This window comes from Rhincodon typus, chromosome 10 (genome assembly GCF_021869965.1).
Source record: "Rhincodon typus isolate 14 chromosome 10, sRhiTyp1.1, whole genome shotgun sequence".
NCBI lineage: Eukaryota > Metazoa > Chordata > Chondrichthyes > Orectolobiformes > Rhincodontidae > Rhincodon > Rhincodon typus.
In genome coordinates, this window is record NC_063341.1 from 22054252 (window position 1) to 22072632 (window position 18381).

An 18381-nucleotide genomic window follows, 5' to 3' on the forward strand; every position below is an offset into this window, starting at 1 on the left:
TCATTTAACCGAGATACAGCCGAATTACAAAGCCAAGGCTTGCTTTTGGACCTTGTGTTATCTATAGATAATTCCTTCTGTAAATTTTTTTTACTTTTAAAGCATCGCCGGAAATTATCTGCGCAGGGGATGCTGGGATATGTAGTTTTCCCGCTGGGTTTTAGCATGCGGCTCCCAGCATGCACTGGGCGGGGACGCTGGGGAGAGGAAGTGGTCGTTGCTAATGGATCGCTTTGTGAGAAAGGGCCGGAATCCGAGCCCAGCGCTGCACCCAGCCAAGGTTTATCGCCAGGTCACTCTCGAGTCTTTAAAGGTAGAATTCTGGCTTCTTTGGGACCGTTGAATTATTTGGGTTAAATTGCAAGGCCAGATGCTTTTATTTTTAAGTGCAGGTTTTCCTTGCGAGCTGGTCTCATTTCCTGGTGATCTTTAGCTGCAGTTTATTGTGTAGCGGCAAGAGAAGGCTGTTGGTGCTCAGTTAAATATTCCCCGGTTACGGGAATGTTTTTCAGGATCAAGGAAAGACTGGAGATGGGAGAGATTTTATTAGAGTCGCAGATCAATGTCTTTTCCATCACACACGAAAGAAAACAGAAATTGGCAGAGAAACTCAGCAGGTCTGGCAGCATCTGTGGAGCGAGAAACAGAGTTAACGTTTTTCGGGTCCAGTCTTAAATTCTGAAGAAATCACACTGGACCCGAAACTTGACTCTGCTTTCTCTGCACAGATTTTGCCAGATCTGCTGAGTTTCTCTGCCAATTTCTGTTTTTGTTTCAGATTTCCAACATCTGCAGTTCTTTTATTTTACGTTAATATATTTTCCACAATGCCCTGGCAAACTACTGTCCCAGCTCCACCCTCCCTTTGTTCCCTCCTCAAAGTGCTTGAATTGTTCTCATCCCCAAATCCATACCCGCCTTTCATGGAATTCCATGTTTGAATTCTTCTGATCAAGTTTCCGCCTTTGATGCATGACCAAATGATATCCTTTGTGATTGACAAAGGGGAAACTTCTTTCCTTGTCTTTATCAGATTCTCCCCAGCTTTGACATCATCAGCTGCACCATCCTCCCCTAATGCTTCTTAACTCAGCCAGATGGGTGGGATTACCTTCACCTGGTTATGTTCTTATCTATCGAACCACAGCCAGAGAATCACCTGCCACTAGCTCTGCTGTTCTTGAAGGCCACCTTCCCTATTACTCTGCTCCATCACCTTGCTGCTGTACACAACCCTCTTCCAGAAAGTTGCCTGAGGCTAAATCTGACTTTTGCAAATTTGATGTAGTTTTTAATCCCAAGATAAGATCCTGACTGTGTGTGTACAGTAAGACAGCCTATTTTTATGTCCATTACATTGACTTTACAGAAGGAGAGGATTAAATAGCTTTGAAATATGAATTTGGGGGAGAATTCAAAAGACAGAAAATAACATGATGAAGAATTACATTTGATGAACTTAATTAGGAAAAGGTAGAGAATTTGGGGAGGCACATTTCCAGAGGAAAAGGACCAATAAGTGATATGGGGAAATTTCCAAGAAAGAAGAGGAAGGAAGAGAATGTAAGTGTTGGATGGCGTGAGGTGATGGCAAATGGGGAAAAAAAAGGTAAAAATTATGGAAAGACTCTATGAACCTTAAGTTCACCTGGACCATCTCCGATACCTCTCTCCCCTTCCTGGACCTCTCTATTTCCATCTCGGGCAACCACCTGGAAACGAACATCCATTTCAAGCCTACTGACTCCCACAGCTACCTAGAGTACACCTCCTCTCACCCACCTTCCTGCATAAAGGCCATCCCCTATTCCCAATTCCTTTGCCTCCGCCGCGTCTGCTCCCGAGATGAGGCATGCCACTCCCGGACATCCCAGATGTCCTCGTTTTTCAAGGACCGCAACTTCCCCTCCACAGTGGTCAAAAACACCCTCAACCGTGTCTTTCCCATTTCCCATAACTCATCCCTCACACCCCCTCCCCGCAATAACAACCAAAACAGAATCCCCCTCGTCCTCACGTACCACCCCACCAACCTCCGGATTTAACGCATCATCTCTGACACTTCCGCCATCTGCAATCCGACCCCACCACCAAAGACGTTTTTCCCTCCCCACCCTTATCTGCTTTCGGAAGGGACCACTCTCTCTGTGACTCCCTTGTCCACTCCACGCTCCCCACCAGCCCCACCACCCCTGGCACTTTTCCCTGCAACTGCAGGAAGTGCTACATTTCCCCGCTCACCCCCATCCCAAGCCGGAAGAAGACCTTCCACATCAAACAGATGTTCACCTGCACATCTGCTAATGTGGTATACTGTATCCGCTGTTCCCGTTGTGGCCTCCTCTACATCGGGGAAACCAAGCGGAGGCTTGGGGACCGCTTTGTAGAACACCAACGCTCGGTTCGCACCAAACAACTGCACCTCCCAGTCGCAAACTATTTCAACTCCCCCTCCCACTCCTTGGACGACATGTCCATCCTGGGCCTCCTGCAGTGCCACAACGATGCCACCCGAAGGTTGCAGGAACAGCATCTCATATTTCGCTTGGGAACCCTGCAGCCCAACGGTATCAATGTGGACTTCACAAGCTTCAAAATCTCCCTCCCCCGACCGCATCCCAAAACCAGCCCAGCTCGTACCCGCCTCCCTAACCTGTCCTTCCACCTGTCCACTCCTCCCACCTCAAAGCCCCATCCCCATCTCCTAACTACTAGCCTCATCCTGCCTCCTTGACCTGTCCATCTTCCCTGGACCGACCTATCCCCTCCCTAACTCCCCACCTACACTCACCTTTACTGGCTCCAACCCCGCCTCCTTGACCTGTCTGTCTCCTCTCCACCTATCGTCTCCTTTATCCATCTTCTATCCGCCTCCCCCTTTCTCCCTATTTATTTCAGAATCCCCTTCCCCTCCCCCATTTCTGAAGAAGGGTCTAGGCCCAAAACGTCAGCTTTCCTGCTCCTCTGATGCTGCTTGGCCTGCTGTGTTCATCCCGCTCCGCACCTTGTTGTCTCAGATTCTCCGGCATCTGCAGTTCCTACTATCCCAGTGAACAATGTATCCATCTTTAGACAAAACAGACCTCGTGATGATGAAAATTGCCCCCAACACTGCTCCTGGCCAAGCTCATCTGCTGCCGAAAATCTTGCCTATGCCTGTCTTATCTTTTAATTTTGACCATCCCGATGCAACCCTGGACGAACCCCAGGTTCTACCCTCTGTAAATCTGAGGTCATCCAAGACTCTGTTGGCCATGCCCTGTGCTAACTGACCTACTTTGGCTCCTGCTCAATTTATATCTTCAATTTTAAAATTCCTCACTCGCTCTATGACATCTGTCCTTGCCATTTCTGTAATCTCTGCTAGCCTCTCAGCCCGTCAAGATGTCTACATATCTAATTCTTGTCTCTTGTGGGTGTCCAATTTTAATTACTCCACCAACGATTGCTGTGCTTTCAGCTACCTGAGCTCTAAACTCTGACATTCTCTCCTTTAAGCTCTCTATTTGTTTCATCCTTTTAATGTACTTTTTAAAACTTAACTCTGACCAAAGTTTTGGCATCTGACCAAATATAATGTGCAGTTAAAATTAAACACACTTACCCTTGTTTAGCTGATGTACCATTTACTTAGTGGTTAATGTTGAATTATGTTGCTTCTACTTTGTTTGTTACAGTAAAAGTTTTCTTATTATTGCATATTTTGAGGAATTTGTCACTTTAAAAAGGCAAGTTTTTAGGACCATCATAACAAATATACATGCTATTCTTGTTTTAAATCATGTCTATAACTTTGGATGATCTGCATTTTTGTCAGTGTTTACAATTTTTGCAATTTTAATCTATAATGTCCATGGCTTTTCAATGCAAAATATGTTTGATTTCCTCCAAAACCTTAAACACCACAAATTTATTGCGTGACTTTGACATTTTTTGCTGAAATAGTTTTTGGGTGATGACTATTGTTTTTATTCTCAAAACAGAGAGTTGTGGTGATTGAAGATATTAAGAGATATAAGTCTATTTTGGAACTGCCTAATCAAACAAAGGAAATCTTAGTGGAAGCATTAAATGAATTAAAGAAGAAAATACCTTCACAAGAAGTATTGCTGTCAACTAAAATAGGTGAGGATTATAACTGCACAGTTCTTACTTTCAAGATTGTAATTTTACTTCTGACAAACTTTTAAAATCATATTAGTATAAATTATGTTTCGTAACTTCCTAATGATCTTAATGGAATAGTGCTTCTGTTCCTCATGCCTTTTAAGTCCGACATTTTGAAGTGTGGATCATTCCACTGAACGATTTGGGAGATGTAAACTGGGTTGATGGATTTTCTGTCGCTTCTGATGATGTTATTGATTGATGAATAGGTATAGTTTCAGAATGCCTCCAATTTCCATTTGCTGTTTTTCCTTTTCCAAAGGGAGATGTGTCCTAGTATTTTGATTCAAGTTACTAATGCAAACAGATGTTGATATTCTAGTCAGGAATTATTAACCTGTGAGGCTGCAGACCTTTCCAAACATCATATTGTAAAAGCACAAAGTAACAAATAAATATCATCACTATTTATATCATATTGCACCCTTTTTGGAGTTTGTCATTGTAAGAAAACGCTGGAAATACTGAGAAGATCAAGTAATTGCGGATAGAGAAACAAAAGGTAAATCTTTGCTGAGCAAAATGTATAAGATTCAGTGGGAGGCATAAGGAACCCAAGTGTACAAATTGTCAGGCAAGAGGTTGACAAGAAAAAGACAAATTAGTGCACTCCTATTCCCAAGTTTGAAGCACAAAATCTTTCAGTCATATCACGCAACAAGATTGAAATAGTAGTAAACATGTGGTGACCAATGCAAATTAGACTTGTGGAGTTCCTTGATAGCTCTATGATATCGTGTATTGTATGGTGTGGAGGTTGAATTGTGCTTATCAGCAAGTTGCCAAGTTTGATCTTTGACATTAGTACTACTCTGGCTCAAATTACTACAGTGCTATATTTGGTATTGGTGTGTCCCTTGCTGGAAAGACGTATCTGTAATAGAAATCTGCTCAATTTCAGTTATAATATTTCTTACATTAGAGTACTGCTTGTTAAAAATTGAAACCATGATGGCTGTTTTCAGTTTTCTTTTGACCTCTTAAACTGAGAGTTTATTGGCAAAATGAACACGCATCTGTCTTTTTGTTCTAAAGGTCACTGGATCCAAAGCGTTAACTCTGGTTTCTGCCAGACTTGCTAAGCTTTTACAGAAATTTCTGTTTTTGTTTCTGATTTCCAGTATCTTCAATTCTTTCGGATTTTATTTGCTTCTGTTTTTGAGGTTTTCATCTTGAAAAGACCAAGAATGTGATCCTCTTTTTATGCAATGTCCAATGGTTGTGATTGTCTGCAACGAGCAATAGCTCATTTTTAAACTAGAAACAGAATCAGTCATAATTCTTCTCAGTAAAATCCTATTGCTGATTGGTATTTATTTCCCTGGATTTCTTAGGACACACAGTAAACAAGATGCGTAAAAATTCAGACCCTGAAGTGGCCGAGCTTGCTCAATCCATTTACACAACTTGGAAAACTTTCATGAAGGAAAACAGAAATAAACAATCCATTGAGGTGCGATGTGATCCTAAAACAGAATGTCTTAGGAGTAATGCTCGAAAACTGTTATCTGAAGCCTTGGAACTGAAGGTAATTTTAAAAATAAAACTTTACAATGAAAGAGGCTAAAACAAGATTTCTATAGTATATTTTTAAGGAAGAAAATACATTTTCCCCCTCTGTCATCCCCTTACTTTCATATTTGTAAGAGTAAGTCAAAAAAAATCTAGTGATATCAAAACAGAATATATATTTATTACCCACGATCAGTATGTTTTGTGTGAAGGTGTCCTTCCTTACTCTTGGAGTGTATCACGCAAAGTAATAATTTAAGTAAGGAACTTTTGAGGGTTTGAAAATAGAGGTTAATATGTTCATACACATACCTTACATGCACATCTTGTATGCCTGTTCTCACACGCTTACATCAAAGATTAGATATAGGGGACGTTCATGTACTCTTACAGATTTACAGTTATACCAGTCTTTGATTTATGATCTCAGATCTCATTAGCAAATCAATAGTGTCTTGGACCGTTTCAATACTTTAACTTGAAGTGGCCAGTTAAGCTCAGTAGGTTAGAGCATGGTGCTTATAACACCAAGATCACGAGTTTGATCCCCATTGAGGCCAATTTACTTTTGGGTAGCATGATGGTTCAGTGGTTAGCACTGCTACCTCTCAGCACCAGGGACCCAGGTTTGATTCCAGCTTTGGGCAACTGTCTGTGTGGAGTTTGCATGTTCTCCAGGTGCTCTGGTTTCCTCTCACAGTCTAATTTTAGCCATGGTAAATGTGGGGTTACAGTTGGAGCTGGGTCTGGGTGGGTTGCTGTTCACAGGGTCAGTGCGGACTCAATGGGCCAAAAGGCCTCCTCCTGCTGTGTAGGGATTGGGATTTATGTTTCTATGATAAATGAATGTCTTGTAATGCATTCACAGCAGATTAAGATGCTTCTCATCATTGAATTTCCAGAATGTTTGGTTTTCAGATGGAGCATATATAGTGGTGTCCTCTCTGGGAAATCCTGTTTTCACAATATTATCGTTTATTACCTTGGCTACTTGATGACTTGCAACTTGCTTGTGGTACAGTTTTCTGGCCAACAAAAATATTTTGATGGCTTTCATGAAGCTAAATGTAAAACAGCTTTTAGGTGATTCTCAAAAGCAGACAAGAACATGGCTGCCTCGGGATATGATTTTATTTTTGGAACTTCAAAATCCCTTCCAAATTAAGGAGCGATGTCCACTTTGTACGTCCTGTGTTGCCAATTAACATATCTGAGAGAATGAGAGAAAGTATCATAGCTTTAGAAAAACCCATCCAATCAGATAAGACAATCTTTAATTGGTTTCAGGGAAAGGCATTGATTCACAAGGCATTGATCTGCTATCCTGCAAGGTTCTTTTGTCACTTGCATTTCAGGGGAATTGTTTCAATCTGCGAAAAAAAAAAATCAGGTGACCCTCACAGCTGTCTTTTATAGAGTCATTGAGCTGTACGGCATGGAAACAGACCCTTCAATCCAACCCGTCCCTGCCTACCAGATATTCTGAATTAATCTAGTCCCATTTTCCAGCATTTGGCCCAAATCCTTCTAAACACTTCCTATTCATAGACCCATCCAGATGCCTTTTTAAATGTTGTAATTGTACCAGCCTCCTCCACTTCCTCTGGCAGCTCGTTCCATACACACACCACTGTCTACATGAAAAAGTTGCCCCTTGGGTCCCTTTAAATTTTTCCCTTCTCACCTTAAACCTATGCCGTCTAGTTTTGGACTCCCCTACCCTGGAGAAAGGATCTTGATTATTCACCTATCCATGCCCCTCATGATTTTATAAACTTCTATAAGGTCTCCCCTCGGCCTCCACTCCAAGGAAAATAGCCTTATCCTATTCAGCGTCTCGCTGTAGCTCAAACCTTCCAGCCCTTGCAACTTCCTTGTAAATCTTTTCTGAACCGTTTCAAGTTTCATAACATCTTTCCTGTAGCAGGGAGACCAGAACTGAATGCAGTATTCCAAGAATGGCCTAAGCAATGTCCTGTACAGCTGCAACATGACATCCCAACCCTTATACCCAATGCACTGACCAATAAAGGCAAGCATACCATACACCACCTTCACTACCCTGTCTACCTGCAACTCCACTTTCAAGGAACTATGAACCTGCATCCCAAGGTCTCTGAGATAGTAGGAACTGCAGATGCTGAAGAATCTGAGATAACAAGGTGCAGAGCTGGATGAACACAGCAGGCCAAGCAGCATCAGAGGAGCAGGAAAGCTGACGTTTCGGGCCTAGACCCTTCTTCAGAAATGGGGGAGGGGAAGGGGGTTCTGAAATAAATAGGGAGAGAGGGGGAGGCGGATAGAAGATGGATAGAGGAGAAGGTAGGTAGAGAGGAGACAGACAGGTCAAAGAGACGGGGATGGGGCCAGTAAAGGTGAGTGTAGGTGGGGAGTTAGGGAGGGGATAGGTCAGTCCAGGAGGACGGACAGGTCAAGGGGGCGGGATGAGGCTAGTAGTTAGGAGATGGGGGTGGGGCTTGAGGTGGGAGGAGGGACAAATTAGGGAGGCGGGGACGAGCTGGGCTGGTTTTGGGATGCGGTGGGGGAGGGGAGATTTTGAAGCTTGTGAAGTCCACATTGATACAGTTGGGCTGCTGGGATCCCAAGCGAAATATGAGTTGCCTTTCCTGCAACCTTCGGGTGGCATCATTGTGGCACTGCAGGAGGCCCAGGATGGACGTGTCTTCTGAGGAATGGGAGGGGGAGTTGAAATGGTTCACGACTGGGAGGTGGAGTTGTTTAGTGCAAACCGAGCGTAGGTGTTCCGCAAAGCGGTCCCCAAGCCTCTGCTTGGTTTCCCCGATGTAGAGGACGCCACAACGGGAACAGCGGATACAGTATACCACATTAGCAGATGTGCAGGTGAACATCTGCTTGATGTGGAAAGTCTTCTTGGGGCCTGGGATGGGGGTGAGGGGGGAAGTGTAGGAGCAGGTGTAGCACTCCCTGCGGTTGCAGGGAAAAGTGCCAGGGGTGGTGGGGCTGGAGGGGAGTGTGGAGCGGATAAGGGAGTCAAGCAGAGAGTGGTCCCTCCGGAAAGCAGATAAGGATGGGGAGGGAAAAATGTCTTTGGTGGTGGGGTCGGATTGCAAATGGCGGAAGTGTTGGAGGATGATGCGTTGGATCCGGAGGTTGGTGGGGTGGTACGTGATGACAAGGGGGATTCTGTTTTGGTTGTTATTGCAGGGAGGGGGTGTGCGGGATGAGTTGCGGGAAATGCGGAAGACACGGTCGAGGGCGTTCTCGACCACTGAGGGGGAGAAGTTGCGGTCCTTGAAAAATGAGGACATCTGGGATGTCTGGGAGTGGAATGCCTCATCTCGGGAGCAGACGCAGCGGAGGCAAAGGAATTGGGAATAGGGGATGGCATTTTTGCGAGAAGGTGGGTGGGAGGAGGTGTATTCTAGGTAGCTGTGGGAGTCGGTGGGCTTGAAATGGATATCGGGTTCCAGGTGGTTGCCAGAGATGGAAACGGAGAGGTCCAGGAAGGAGAGAGAGGTGTTAGAGATGGTCCAGGTGAACTTAAGGTTGGGGTGGAAGGTGTTGGTGAAGTGGATGAACTGTTCGAGCTCCTGGTGGGACAATATAGTCATCAATGTAACGGAGGAAGAGGTGAGGTTTAGGGCCAGTGTAGGTATGGAAGAGGGATTGTTCCACATAACCTACAAAGAGGCAGGCATAGCTTGGGCCTATGCAGGTACCCATGGCCACCCCCTTTGTCTGTAGGAAGTGGGAGGAATTGAAAGAGAAGTTGTTGAGGGTGAGGATGAGTTCGGCTAAGCGGATGAGGGTGTCAGTGGAGGGGGACTGGTCGGGCCTGCGGGATAGGAAGAAGCAGAGGGCCTTTAGGCCATCTGCATGGGGAATGCAGGTGTATAGGGATTGGACGTCCATGGTAAAGATGAGGTGTTGGGGACCAGGGAATTGGAAGTTTTGGAGGAGGTGGAGGGCGTGGGTGGTGTCACAGATGTAGGTAGGGAGTTCCTGGACCAAGGGGGAGAAAATAGAGTCGAGATAGGTGGAGATAAGTTCGGTGGGGCAGGAGCAGGCAGAGACAATGGGTCGACCAGGGCAGTCAGGGCAGTGGATTTTGGGAAGGAGATAGAAGCGGGCGGTGCGGGGTTGGGGAACGATGAGGTTGGAGGCTGTGGGTGGGAGGTCACCTGAGGTGATGAGGTTGTGGATGGTTTGGGAGATGATGGTTTGGTGGTCGGGAGTGGGGTCGTGATCAAGGGGGCGGTAGGAGGTGGTGTCGGAGAGTTGGTGCCTGGCCTCGGCGATGTAGAGGTCAGTGCACCATACTACAACTGCGCCTCCCTTGTCCGCGGGTTTTAGGGCGAGATTGGGATTGGAGCGGAGGGCTGCACGTTCTGTGTGGGAGAGGTTGGAGTGGGTGAGAGGGGTGGAGAGGTTGAGGTGATTGATGTCACGACAGCAGTTAGAGATGAAGAGGTCGAGGGAGGGTAGGAGGCTTTGGGGTGGTGTCCAGGAGGCGGGGCTGTGTTGGAGGCAGGAGAAGGGGTCAGTAGGGGGAGGGGTAGGCTCATGGTTAAAGAAGTAAGCGCGGAGGCGGCGGAAAAACTGTTCAACGTCTAAGCATGAGCGGTATTCGTTGATGTTTGGGTGGAGGGGGACTGACCGTTCGCCCTCAGTAAGGGGGAGGTCTGGGGGGTTGGTCTCTGTCCAGTTTTTGTGTCCAGTTTTAAAAACATAAAATTAGTTTGAAATTCAGAATAGGAAATGCCAGTACTTGGAATGACAATAAAATAATTGGAAAATGAAAACTGCAGTGGCATCCCATTCATTTCCAGCACGTTCACCAATTGTGTGGGATAGAGTAGTTCAATTCTGCGGTGGTGATATTGCCCTTCACTAACTGCTTTACACTAGGACGAGGGGTACACAAAAGCCTCCCGAGTTTAGGGAAGCAGCACATGGGATATTTCGTTTGAAAGCTCTAGGCAAGCTAATATTTATTTGCCAACCATAGTTTCCTTTTAAGACACTAAGAGTCAGATATATACACTGGAATTGATGTCAGGGCTCAGTTTTGAGGGATGATAGCATATTCTATTACAAAATTGACCCAGACTAGTGCTTCAGAAACCCATCCCAATTAAATTCAATTAATGAATGAGTCTGAAAAAAATTCAGTAATGATTAAACTATCAATTTTTTTTCTAAAAATCCATCTGGTTAACTGACCGCCTTTAGAATTGGAAATCTGCTGTCCTTATTTGAACTAGCCTGCATGTGACTTCTTGTCACATACTTGCTATTTGTAGCGGAGATCCCGGGAGATAGCTTTCAGTGGAGGTCCCAAGAGCAACCTATGATTCAGAGAGGAGAGCCTTAATCAGAATGAGCATATCTTTTATATCACTTCTTTAAAAGCAGAATCATTTTTGACATGTGTAAATGGACTTTTTTTGTTCCTTCTAGTCATTGAATGTGCGGCAAACCCTCCAATATGTTTCATGGCTTGTAATCATTACTTCAGGGTTTCTTTCGTGGACATGTAGCTTTTAGCATTTAAAAGCATAATATCACTTGCTACTTTATTTTAACTACTCACTGTAAATTCATAAGTACACTGTTTAATATTTCTACAGAATGATGACCCACTGATTGAAAATATAGAGCGAGAGATTTTCCATCAGTGTTCTCATCTGATCAACATCAACTACCGACGGACAGTAAGAACTCTGGTCTTTAGTTTAAAACAGAAGCCTGAAGTCCGAGAACAAGTTAAAACCTACAGTCTGCCAGTGAAACAGCTTATTGAAAACCACAAGAAATGATTCATTGTGGGTTCTTGAAGTATTATGTATAAACCTATAAATTGTGAACTTCTTAAACTGTGGCCTTTTTTATTTAAATCATTGGAATATGAATATGTCGAATATGTGAACTTTATTAATAAATTCCTGGTATTTGTACAAAGCTGTTGGAGAATTCTTTTGGTTTGTTTGTGACTCGCTGCCTATAATTGCATGCTGACAAAGTTGCCAATGAATGCAAAACTTGCTCTGCTAGAGTCTCCTGAGGGAATCTTTTTGGGTCAGTGATAATTAGTTGGGCAGATGATGAAACTTGTTGCTTCATCATAACTTAAATGTATTTTTAAATTCTTTTAAGGTAATTGGTGCATCTGACTGAACCTGTTCTGTCACATTAAGATCAGGTTCTTTACGACACTGCAAAGGTATAATCAGACTACACACCTTCAGAATCATAAGTTGACTTCAGTTTTTGATCATTAGATTTATTTATTCACAGAGCAAGGTTATTGCTGACTCTATCAGCATTTATTGCCCATCCCTAATTGCCATAAAGTAGTGGTGAGCTGTCTTCTTGAACTGTGGACATCCTTCAGTTACAGGGACATCCACTCTGTTGTTAAGATGTTCCAGGATTTTGACCCAGCAATAGGGAAGGAACATCTCTGATTAAAAGCATTGCAATTAGCATGGAACACCTGAGTTAAGGAAAGAAACATTATCGAAGATTTAGCTGGCATATTCTTAAATGCTAACTGAGAAATGCATATTTATCCAACATTTAATCAGGACAAGATTAGACTGAGCTGCAACACCCTTCACACTAATGTACAAAAAGCTGATTACTATCTGAAGCACCACATCTACGCATTCTCGAGGAAAAGGTCATTGGTTCCAAAAAGCATATCATATTTTCGTAGCATTATCCCATCCACCATACTTGCCATACTCCTCAGTCCATTTTTTCCAAAACCTATGTACAGTAACTAATTCTTGAACCAGTTAAATCTGGCGATGCTGCACTCTAGTTGTTGCCCGTTCCTAGTTGCTCTGAAAAAGTGGGTTTGGACCTTGCTAGGTCCTTGCAGTGGTGCTCCCTCAATAGTACTGGCTAGAGAAATCCAGGTCTTTGATCCAGTGACAAAGAAGCAGTGGTGGTTATATATTCAAATCAGAATGGCGGGGAACTTGAAGGCAACATTTCCAACCTTGCAAGAATGTATTTTACCTTTTAAATACTACCGCTGCAATAATACTTTTTTGACTTTGTCTAAATACTGGAAATGAAATAAGTTGTTTTTTTTTTGTTACCTAGTGACAGTTTACAGTGAATTATTAACTAGGAGCTGACTTGAAACAAATTGCAATCATAAAGTAGAAAAGAGAAAACACCTTTATCTTTTATTCTGGGTAATTATTTTTACCAATCACACTTCCCTCTACAAAATCCATAGCTCTGGCTAACTTTCTGTACCTAATTGTAACCGTAGTTCAGACAAGCTTACTTATTTCAAACTGGAGTCCTTGTTGATCTTGTAGCATAGCAGGAAGTGAAGCATGTATCTAAGAATCTATTATAGAAACTGGTTTCAGCATTATGACCTGACTGCCAATTGCTCTGCCATGCTGTATAGTTGTCATGGTGACAGAATATGTAGAGAATGAAGGTCAGTTAAAAGATAAATGTCTATTTTGCTTGTTTTAATTGGTTACAGGTAGAAATGATTTTTTTAAAAAAAGGAACACTAAAAATATGCATAAACATATGCAATTTGAAAAACCTTTTTTGAGAGATCCCTGTTTCTAATTTTACAATCAAAAGGAAGAGATATGAAGGAAAATGCAATGAAAACTTTACTGAAAGACAGTAAAAGAGAAAGCCTATGAACAGTATTTGTGATTGGACTCTGCGTTGCATAGCTTACTGCAGAAATGTGTGTTTTTAGTAAATCACCACTATAATTTAGGATAATTGGTCGGTGCGGACAAGTTGGACCGAAGGGTCTGTTTTCATGCTGTATAACTCTATGACTCTATCATTGTGTATCACAAATACTTTATGGCTAAAATTGAAGCTAAAATTATTTTTTTAAATATATACTATGGTAAATTGTAACGATTGAATACAATCATGTGAACTAGGTACCGTAAATGAAAATTTGCAATTATTTTGCAAGTAATGTAACATTTGGTCATTGTCCATATAAATATTATTTTGTAAATTCTGCTTCATTTAACAGTATATCAGCTCTTAAAATCCATGCATCTCAATAACTATTACTGCTTTTCTTCCAACTCTATTTCTAAACCTTTAGCTTTGCTTATTTGAGTCTTGGATGTTGATTGGTGATTTTTAAAAAAATATTCATTGGATGTGGGCGTCACTGGCTAGACCAGCATTCATTGCCCATCTCTAATTGCTGAGAGGGCAGCTGACAGTCAACCACATAGCTGTGGATCTGGAATTACACATAGACCAGGTAAGGATGACAGTTTTCTTCCTTAAAGAGCATTAGTGAACCAGATGGGTTCATGGTCATCATTAGACTTTTAATGGATTCAAATTCCACCATCTGCCATGGCCAGATTCAAATCCAGGTCTCCCAGAACATGACCTGAGTCTCTGAATTAATAGTCTAGCAATAAAACACTAGGCCACTGCCTTCCCTTGCTTCACCTGATGCATGGTGACCAATTATCAGAATATTGCTTATTAAGTTTTGTCACAATGTCACTTTGCTTAACTCCTTTGTTTTCCTTTATGGATGACAGGTTAGGTGCGGCAGCCAAGTGAAAACATTTACAATCCATTAAAAACCCTTCTAAGAGCTTAAAGGACATATCTTAAGTTATATCCCTTCAAGCATTTGGCTTGGAGAGTGAGGTGATGCAAATGCATTGTATAATTTATGTCATTTGTGTATGTTGCATACATACATTTAACAATAGCTGATAGTATAATAGCTAATATTTAACAATAGATAGTATATGATCCCAGCCTTGCTACACTCTGTCTCTCAAAGTATGTATTGGTCTACTTCAAACCCACATTTTGTATACCCTTTTATTTGATCAAATCTAATATTGAAATCACCTATTCTTGCGTTCCATTGTTTTTCCGCAAGTGGTCAAGTGATGGGAGAAAAGAAAAAAAAGACTTGTATTCATATGGCACCTTTCACAATCACCGAGCATCTCAAAGTGCTTTACCTTTTGAAGAGTAGTTGCTGCTGTACTGTGTAGAAAATGTGACCACCAATTTGCAGCCAAAAGCTCCTACAAACAGCAATGTGATAACAGATACTTCTTAAAAATTTTGATTGAGATTGTTGATTAAAATTTGGTCAGAATATCTAAAATAATTCCCCTATTCTTTAAAATCTCACTGTGGAAGCTTCTACAACCACCTGAGAAGGCAGGTGGAGCCTCGGTCAAATGTCTCGTCTGAAATGCAGGTTCTCTGACAATGCACCACTCTCTCACTTCTGCACCACAGACAAATAGGGTTTATCATGCTGAAGCTCTAAAGTAGGACAAAAAGATTTCTACCAAATACCCCTGCTTCTGGCTTGAAATACTTTTAAAATAATTAATACCAACTGACTTTCAGACATTGGTAGGCTAAAGAATTGTAGCAAAGAATGCCAGATCTGATTGAACAATTAATGCTGGTGAAGCTTACTTGTTCTCCAATAAGCCGTGCTGTTAACTAGTGAGACATGGGTTCATTCCTGCATTGCATAAATGATAGATTTGGAAAGTAACCTATAGGGTAGATTGTTTTCAGTGTAATGCACATCCCACCTTTCCCAAAAAATCAATTATTTCCTCTCTTCACAGAGGCCTCAATTTGCATTCCTCCCATTGAAGGGCTGCAACTGAGTCCTTTTGCACCAGCCCACAGATTGTGGAAAAATAAGTATTTCAGTGACCTCAGGTAGAAAATTCTGCCCATGTCCAACATCAATTTGTCTTCCTATTTTCCCCCGTTCCAAGCACTGCACCACCCCCTAAGATAAAATGACCTGAAGAAAGGTCACAGGACTCGAAACATTAACTCTCTTTTCTTTCCATAGATGCTGCCAGTGCTGCAGAGTTTCTCCAGCAATTTATGGTTTCTGTTTGTGTGAAAAGACTTGTTTGGTCTTACTGCCAAGGCTTATGGTAGAAGGCTTATGAGTATCAGAGAGTCTTTTGTTTATGAAAGAATGAAGAGAGACAAGAAAAGTTTATTTGGCCAATATCTGACTGTAAATTGATCTGAATGAGCCAACAATGCTTTGCTTAAAATAAATATGACTTCCATTCTTATTATTCACTTCTCAGTATTAAAAAGTACAAAAATAGAATACTGCTGATACTGGAAAACTGAAAAAGGCTTGAAACAAGGGTCTACAATTTTAAAAAGACTACAAGGATCACCAATTTTAGGAAAAAGTGGTTACCCGGAGAAGTACATTGACTGTAGGGCATTTTCTCAGATTGTCATCAAAATACATCTCTCCATGACTTCCGTAAATGAGTACAATACCTACTTGATGTGAAAGTGCTACATAGGTGTGATAATTTTGTGCTTCATACTGAATTGGTCAGCACTCATAAGTAAAGCGAAATTGTTTTGATTACTTTTTCATGCCTCCTTTTAGAAAGTACATATGTGTGTACATTAAGTTAAATAACTTTATTTGACTTTAATTTAGATGTGAAGGATGGCCACATGGATGAGATACTGGTGAAAATGCTGGTTCCTGAATTAAAAGTAAAAAGAGATTGTAATAGACTAAATGAATGAGAAAAAACTGACAAATTGATATCAAGTGTGAGATCATCCAATTGGATCCAAAAAGGGATATGTCAAGAGTACTTTCTAAAAGGTGAAAAGCCAGAAGTGTCAAGAGTCCATGGACACTTGGTTATCTATGTGCATTAATCATTAAAATATCATGGACAGGTATAAACAAAAAGAGACATGGTATTTTTCTGGAGGACTATAGATGAAAAAGATAGAAGAAACGCTATAACATACAAAGCCCTGGTTAAATGCCTGGACTATTATGTTTAATATTGGGCACTGAATCTTAGGAAGGATATTTTGAGTTATCAACATTTTCAAGATTCAAAGGGGAATCAATAAAGAATAAACTATTTCTGATGGTTATGGATCTAGGACCAGAAACATAGCCTAAAAAATTAGAGCTTTTCAGGTGTGAAATTTGGAAACATTTCTACTCACAAAGGATTATAAAAGTTTGTAACTCTGTTCCATTGCAACTGGCATTTGATGCTGGCTCAGTTTTTCGAAATCCCAGATTTATGGAAAGGCAAAGACAGGAATGTGGAGTTAGGCTACAAATCAGCCACAACCTTGTTGAATGGCAGAACAGGCTTAAGGGGCTAAAGGCCTTGACCTGTTCCAATGAAAATTAACTTAATATCTAAATATACTAAATAACAGGCACGTTGTTTCTTTTGGGGAAATGGTTGGTGGGGAAGGGTATCCACTTTGAGTTTCCTTGGAAATGGGTTATTTGTTGTCACACTACTCACTCACACACACACACACACAGTCTCCAGCAGGGGTCAGTGGATAACAATTACAGTCGAGCTACGTGCAGGAAGCTATCTGGACAATCTACAATGTAAGTGTGCACCAGCAGAAGTTAGACATTTCAAGAAAGAAAAGAAGCAAAAGGAGGGTTAAATTAAAATATTTCATTATGGAGAGATGTTTAATTTTCTTCATATTGCTTTGTACCTGCAGCATTGAGCCAAACAAGTATGCAGGTACCCCCAGCAAATTTGCCCATTTCAGTTAGCACTGACCCCAAAAACTGGGTCATATGAGCCAAATAGTCGATGGCCATATCCCCACATACTCTATGTAGGGCTTGCAATCAGCATGAGACCAACAGAGAGCCTATGTCTGTGTTACAAGGATGTCCCCAAGTATGACCTTGGACTTGATGCGTGGGAAGTCCACACTGCTGACTGGAAATGCTTGCAGAAGATCAGCCAAGAAGGGATTGGAGAAAGCAGAAGTTTGAAAAAATGACCAGATTGTGGAAAAGAGAACTCACTGGAAGGAATAAACATCAGCCAGTTTTGAGCCAATACTATTGACTATGTCAGCTGAATGAGGAACAGTCACTCATGAATGGGCTTCTGTAGCTACAACACATGATATTCAATCCAGAAGACACACATACCTTGAATGCAGTCCATCATCTTCTGAGATAGACAAGTACTACCGACATTAGTTCTGACAGGTGAAGGATATATTACAGTTTAATACCCATAGATGTTAGACACGGTAAAAATGCAGGTAATAGAGTTAAAGTTTATCAGTCAATGTTAGCCCTATTTTGATGTGTCAGATTGTGGCATGGTAATGCTAAAATAAATATCCTAAGTTCAATTAAAGCAATGAGGCATTTATTTTTGTTACCACTGATCTTATCTGTATTTCGATAATCAAACCCATCATTTTCTATCACCAGAATTTGGTATCTGTACTAAACATTATCACTATCTTCTTATTGCATCACCCTTACCAAGATTAGACAGTCAGGAGGGATCAAACATGATCTGTATAGCTCAGCACCAGGGCAGAACACCAACTGAGTCACTGGTGACCTATAGATTTTGAATTAAATGTTGAACAAAATAGTTTTACATAAAAACAGTGACTCAAATATCAATATGTCACTGACTGTGGACCCCTTCACTTCAAATTATTATTGCTTTGCTGCAACCCACACCTACTTTGCACTGCTGCAATAACAGTAGCATTGTCATCTGGCACCTTACCAAAGCCGGGCACTGCAGACAAATGTGAACACATAAACATATTAAATTATCAGAATGGAAAAGATCAACAGGTCCAATGAGCCATCTCAGACACTGGCATTAGCATGGGCATTGT

The 18381-nt window shown here is 41.7% G+C and overlaps 1 protein-coding gene across 1 annotated transcript; it reads left to right on the top strand.

Moving 5' to 3' along the window:
- Positions 1 to 177: 177 nt before the first annotated feature.
- tceanc2 (transcription elongation factor A (SII) N-terminal and central domain containing 2) lies at positions 178 to 11626 on the top strand. Its single transcript, XM_020530161.2, has 4 exons — positions 178 to 313; positions 3984 to 4125; positions 5502 to 5695; positions 11292 to 11626. Exons 1-4 carry the CDS (start codon positions 224 to 226, stop codon positions 11478 to 11480), a joined length of 615 nt encoding a protein of 204 aa, XP_020385750.1. The 5' UTR covers positions 178 to 223; the 3' UTR covers positions 11481 to 11626.
- Positions 11627 to 18381: the final 6755 nt, after the last annotated feature.

What these genes read in the sequence shown, in the direction of transcription:
- tceanc2 (XM_020530161.2), top strand. Translation starts at nt 224, where the DNA reads ATGGATCGCTTTGTGAGAAAGGGCCGGAATCCGAGCCCAGCGCTGCAC. An exon ending in TCACTCTCGAGTCTTTAAAG is followed by an intron (nt 314 to 3,983) that starts GTAGAATTCTGG and finishes TTCTCAAAACAG; the next exon opens with AGAGTTGTGGTGATTGAAGA. An exon ending in ATTGCTGTCAACTAAAATAG is followed by an intron (nt 4,126 to 5,501) that starts GTGAGGATTATA and finishes TGGATTTCTTAG; the next exon opens with GACACACAGTAAACAAGATG.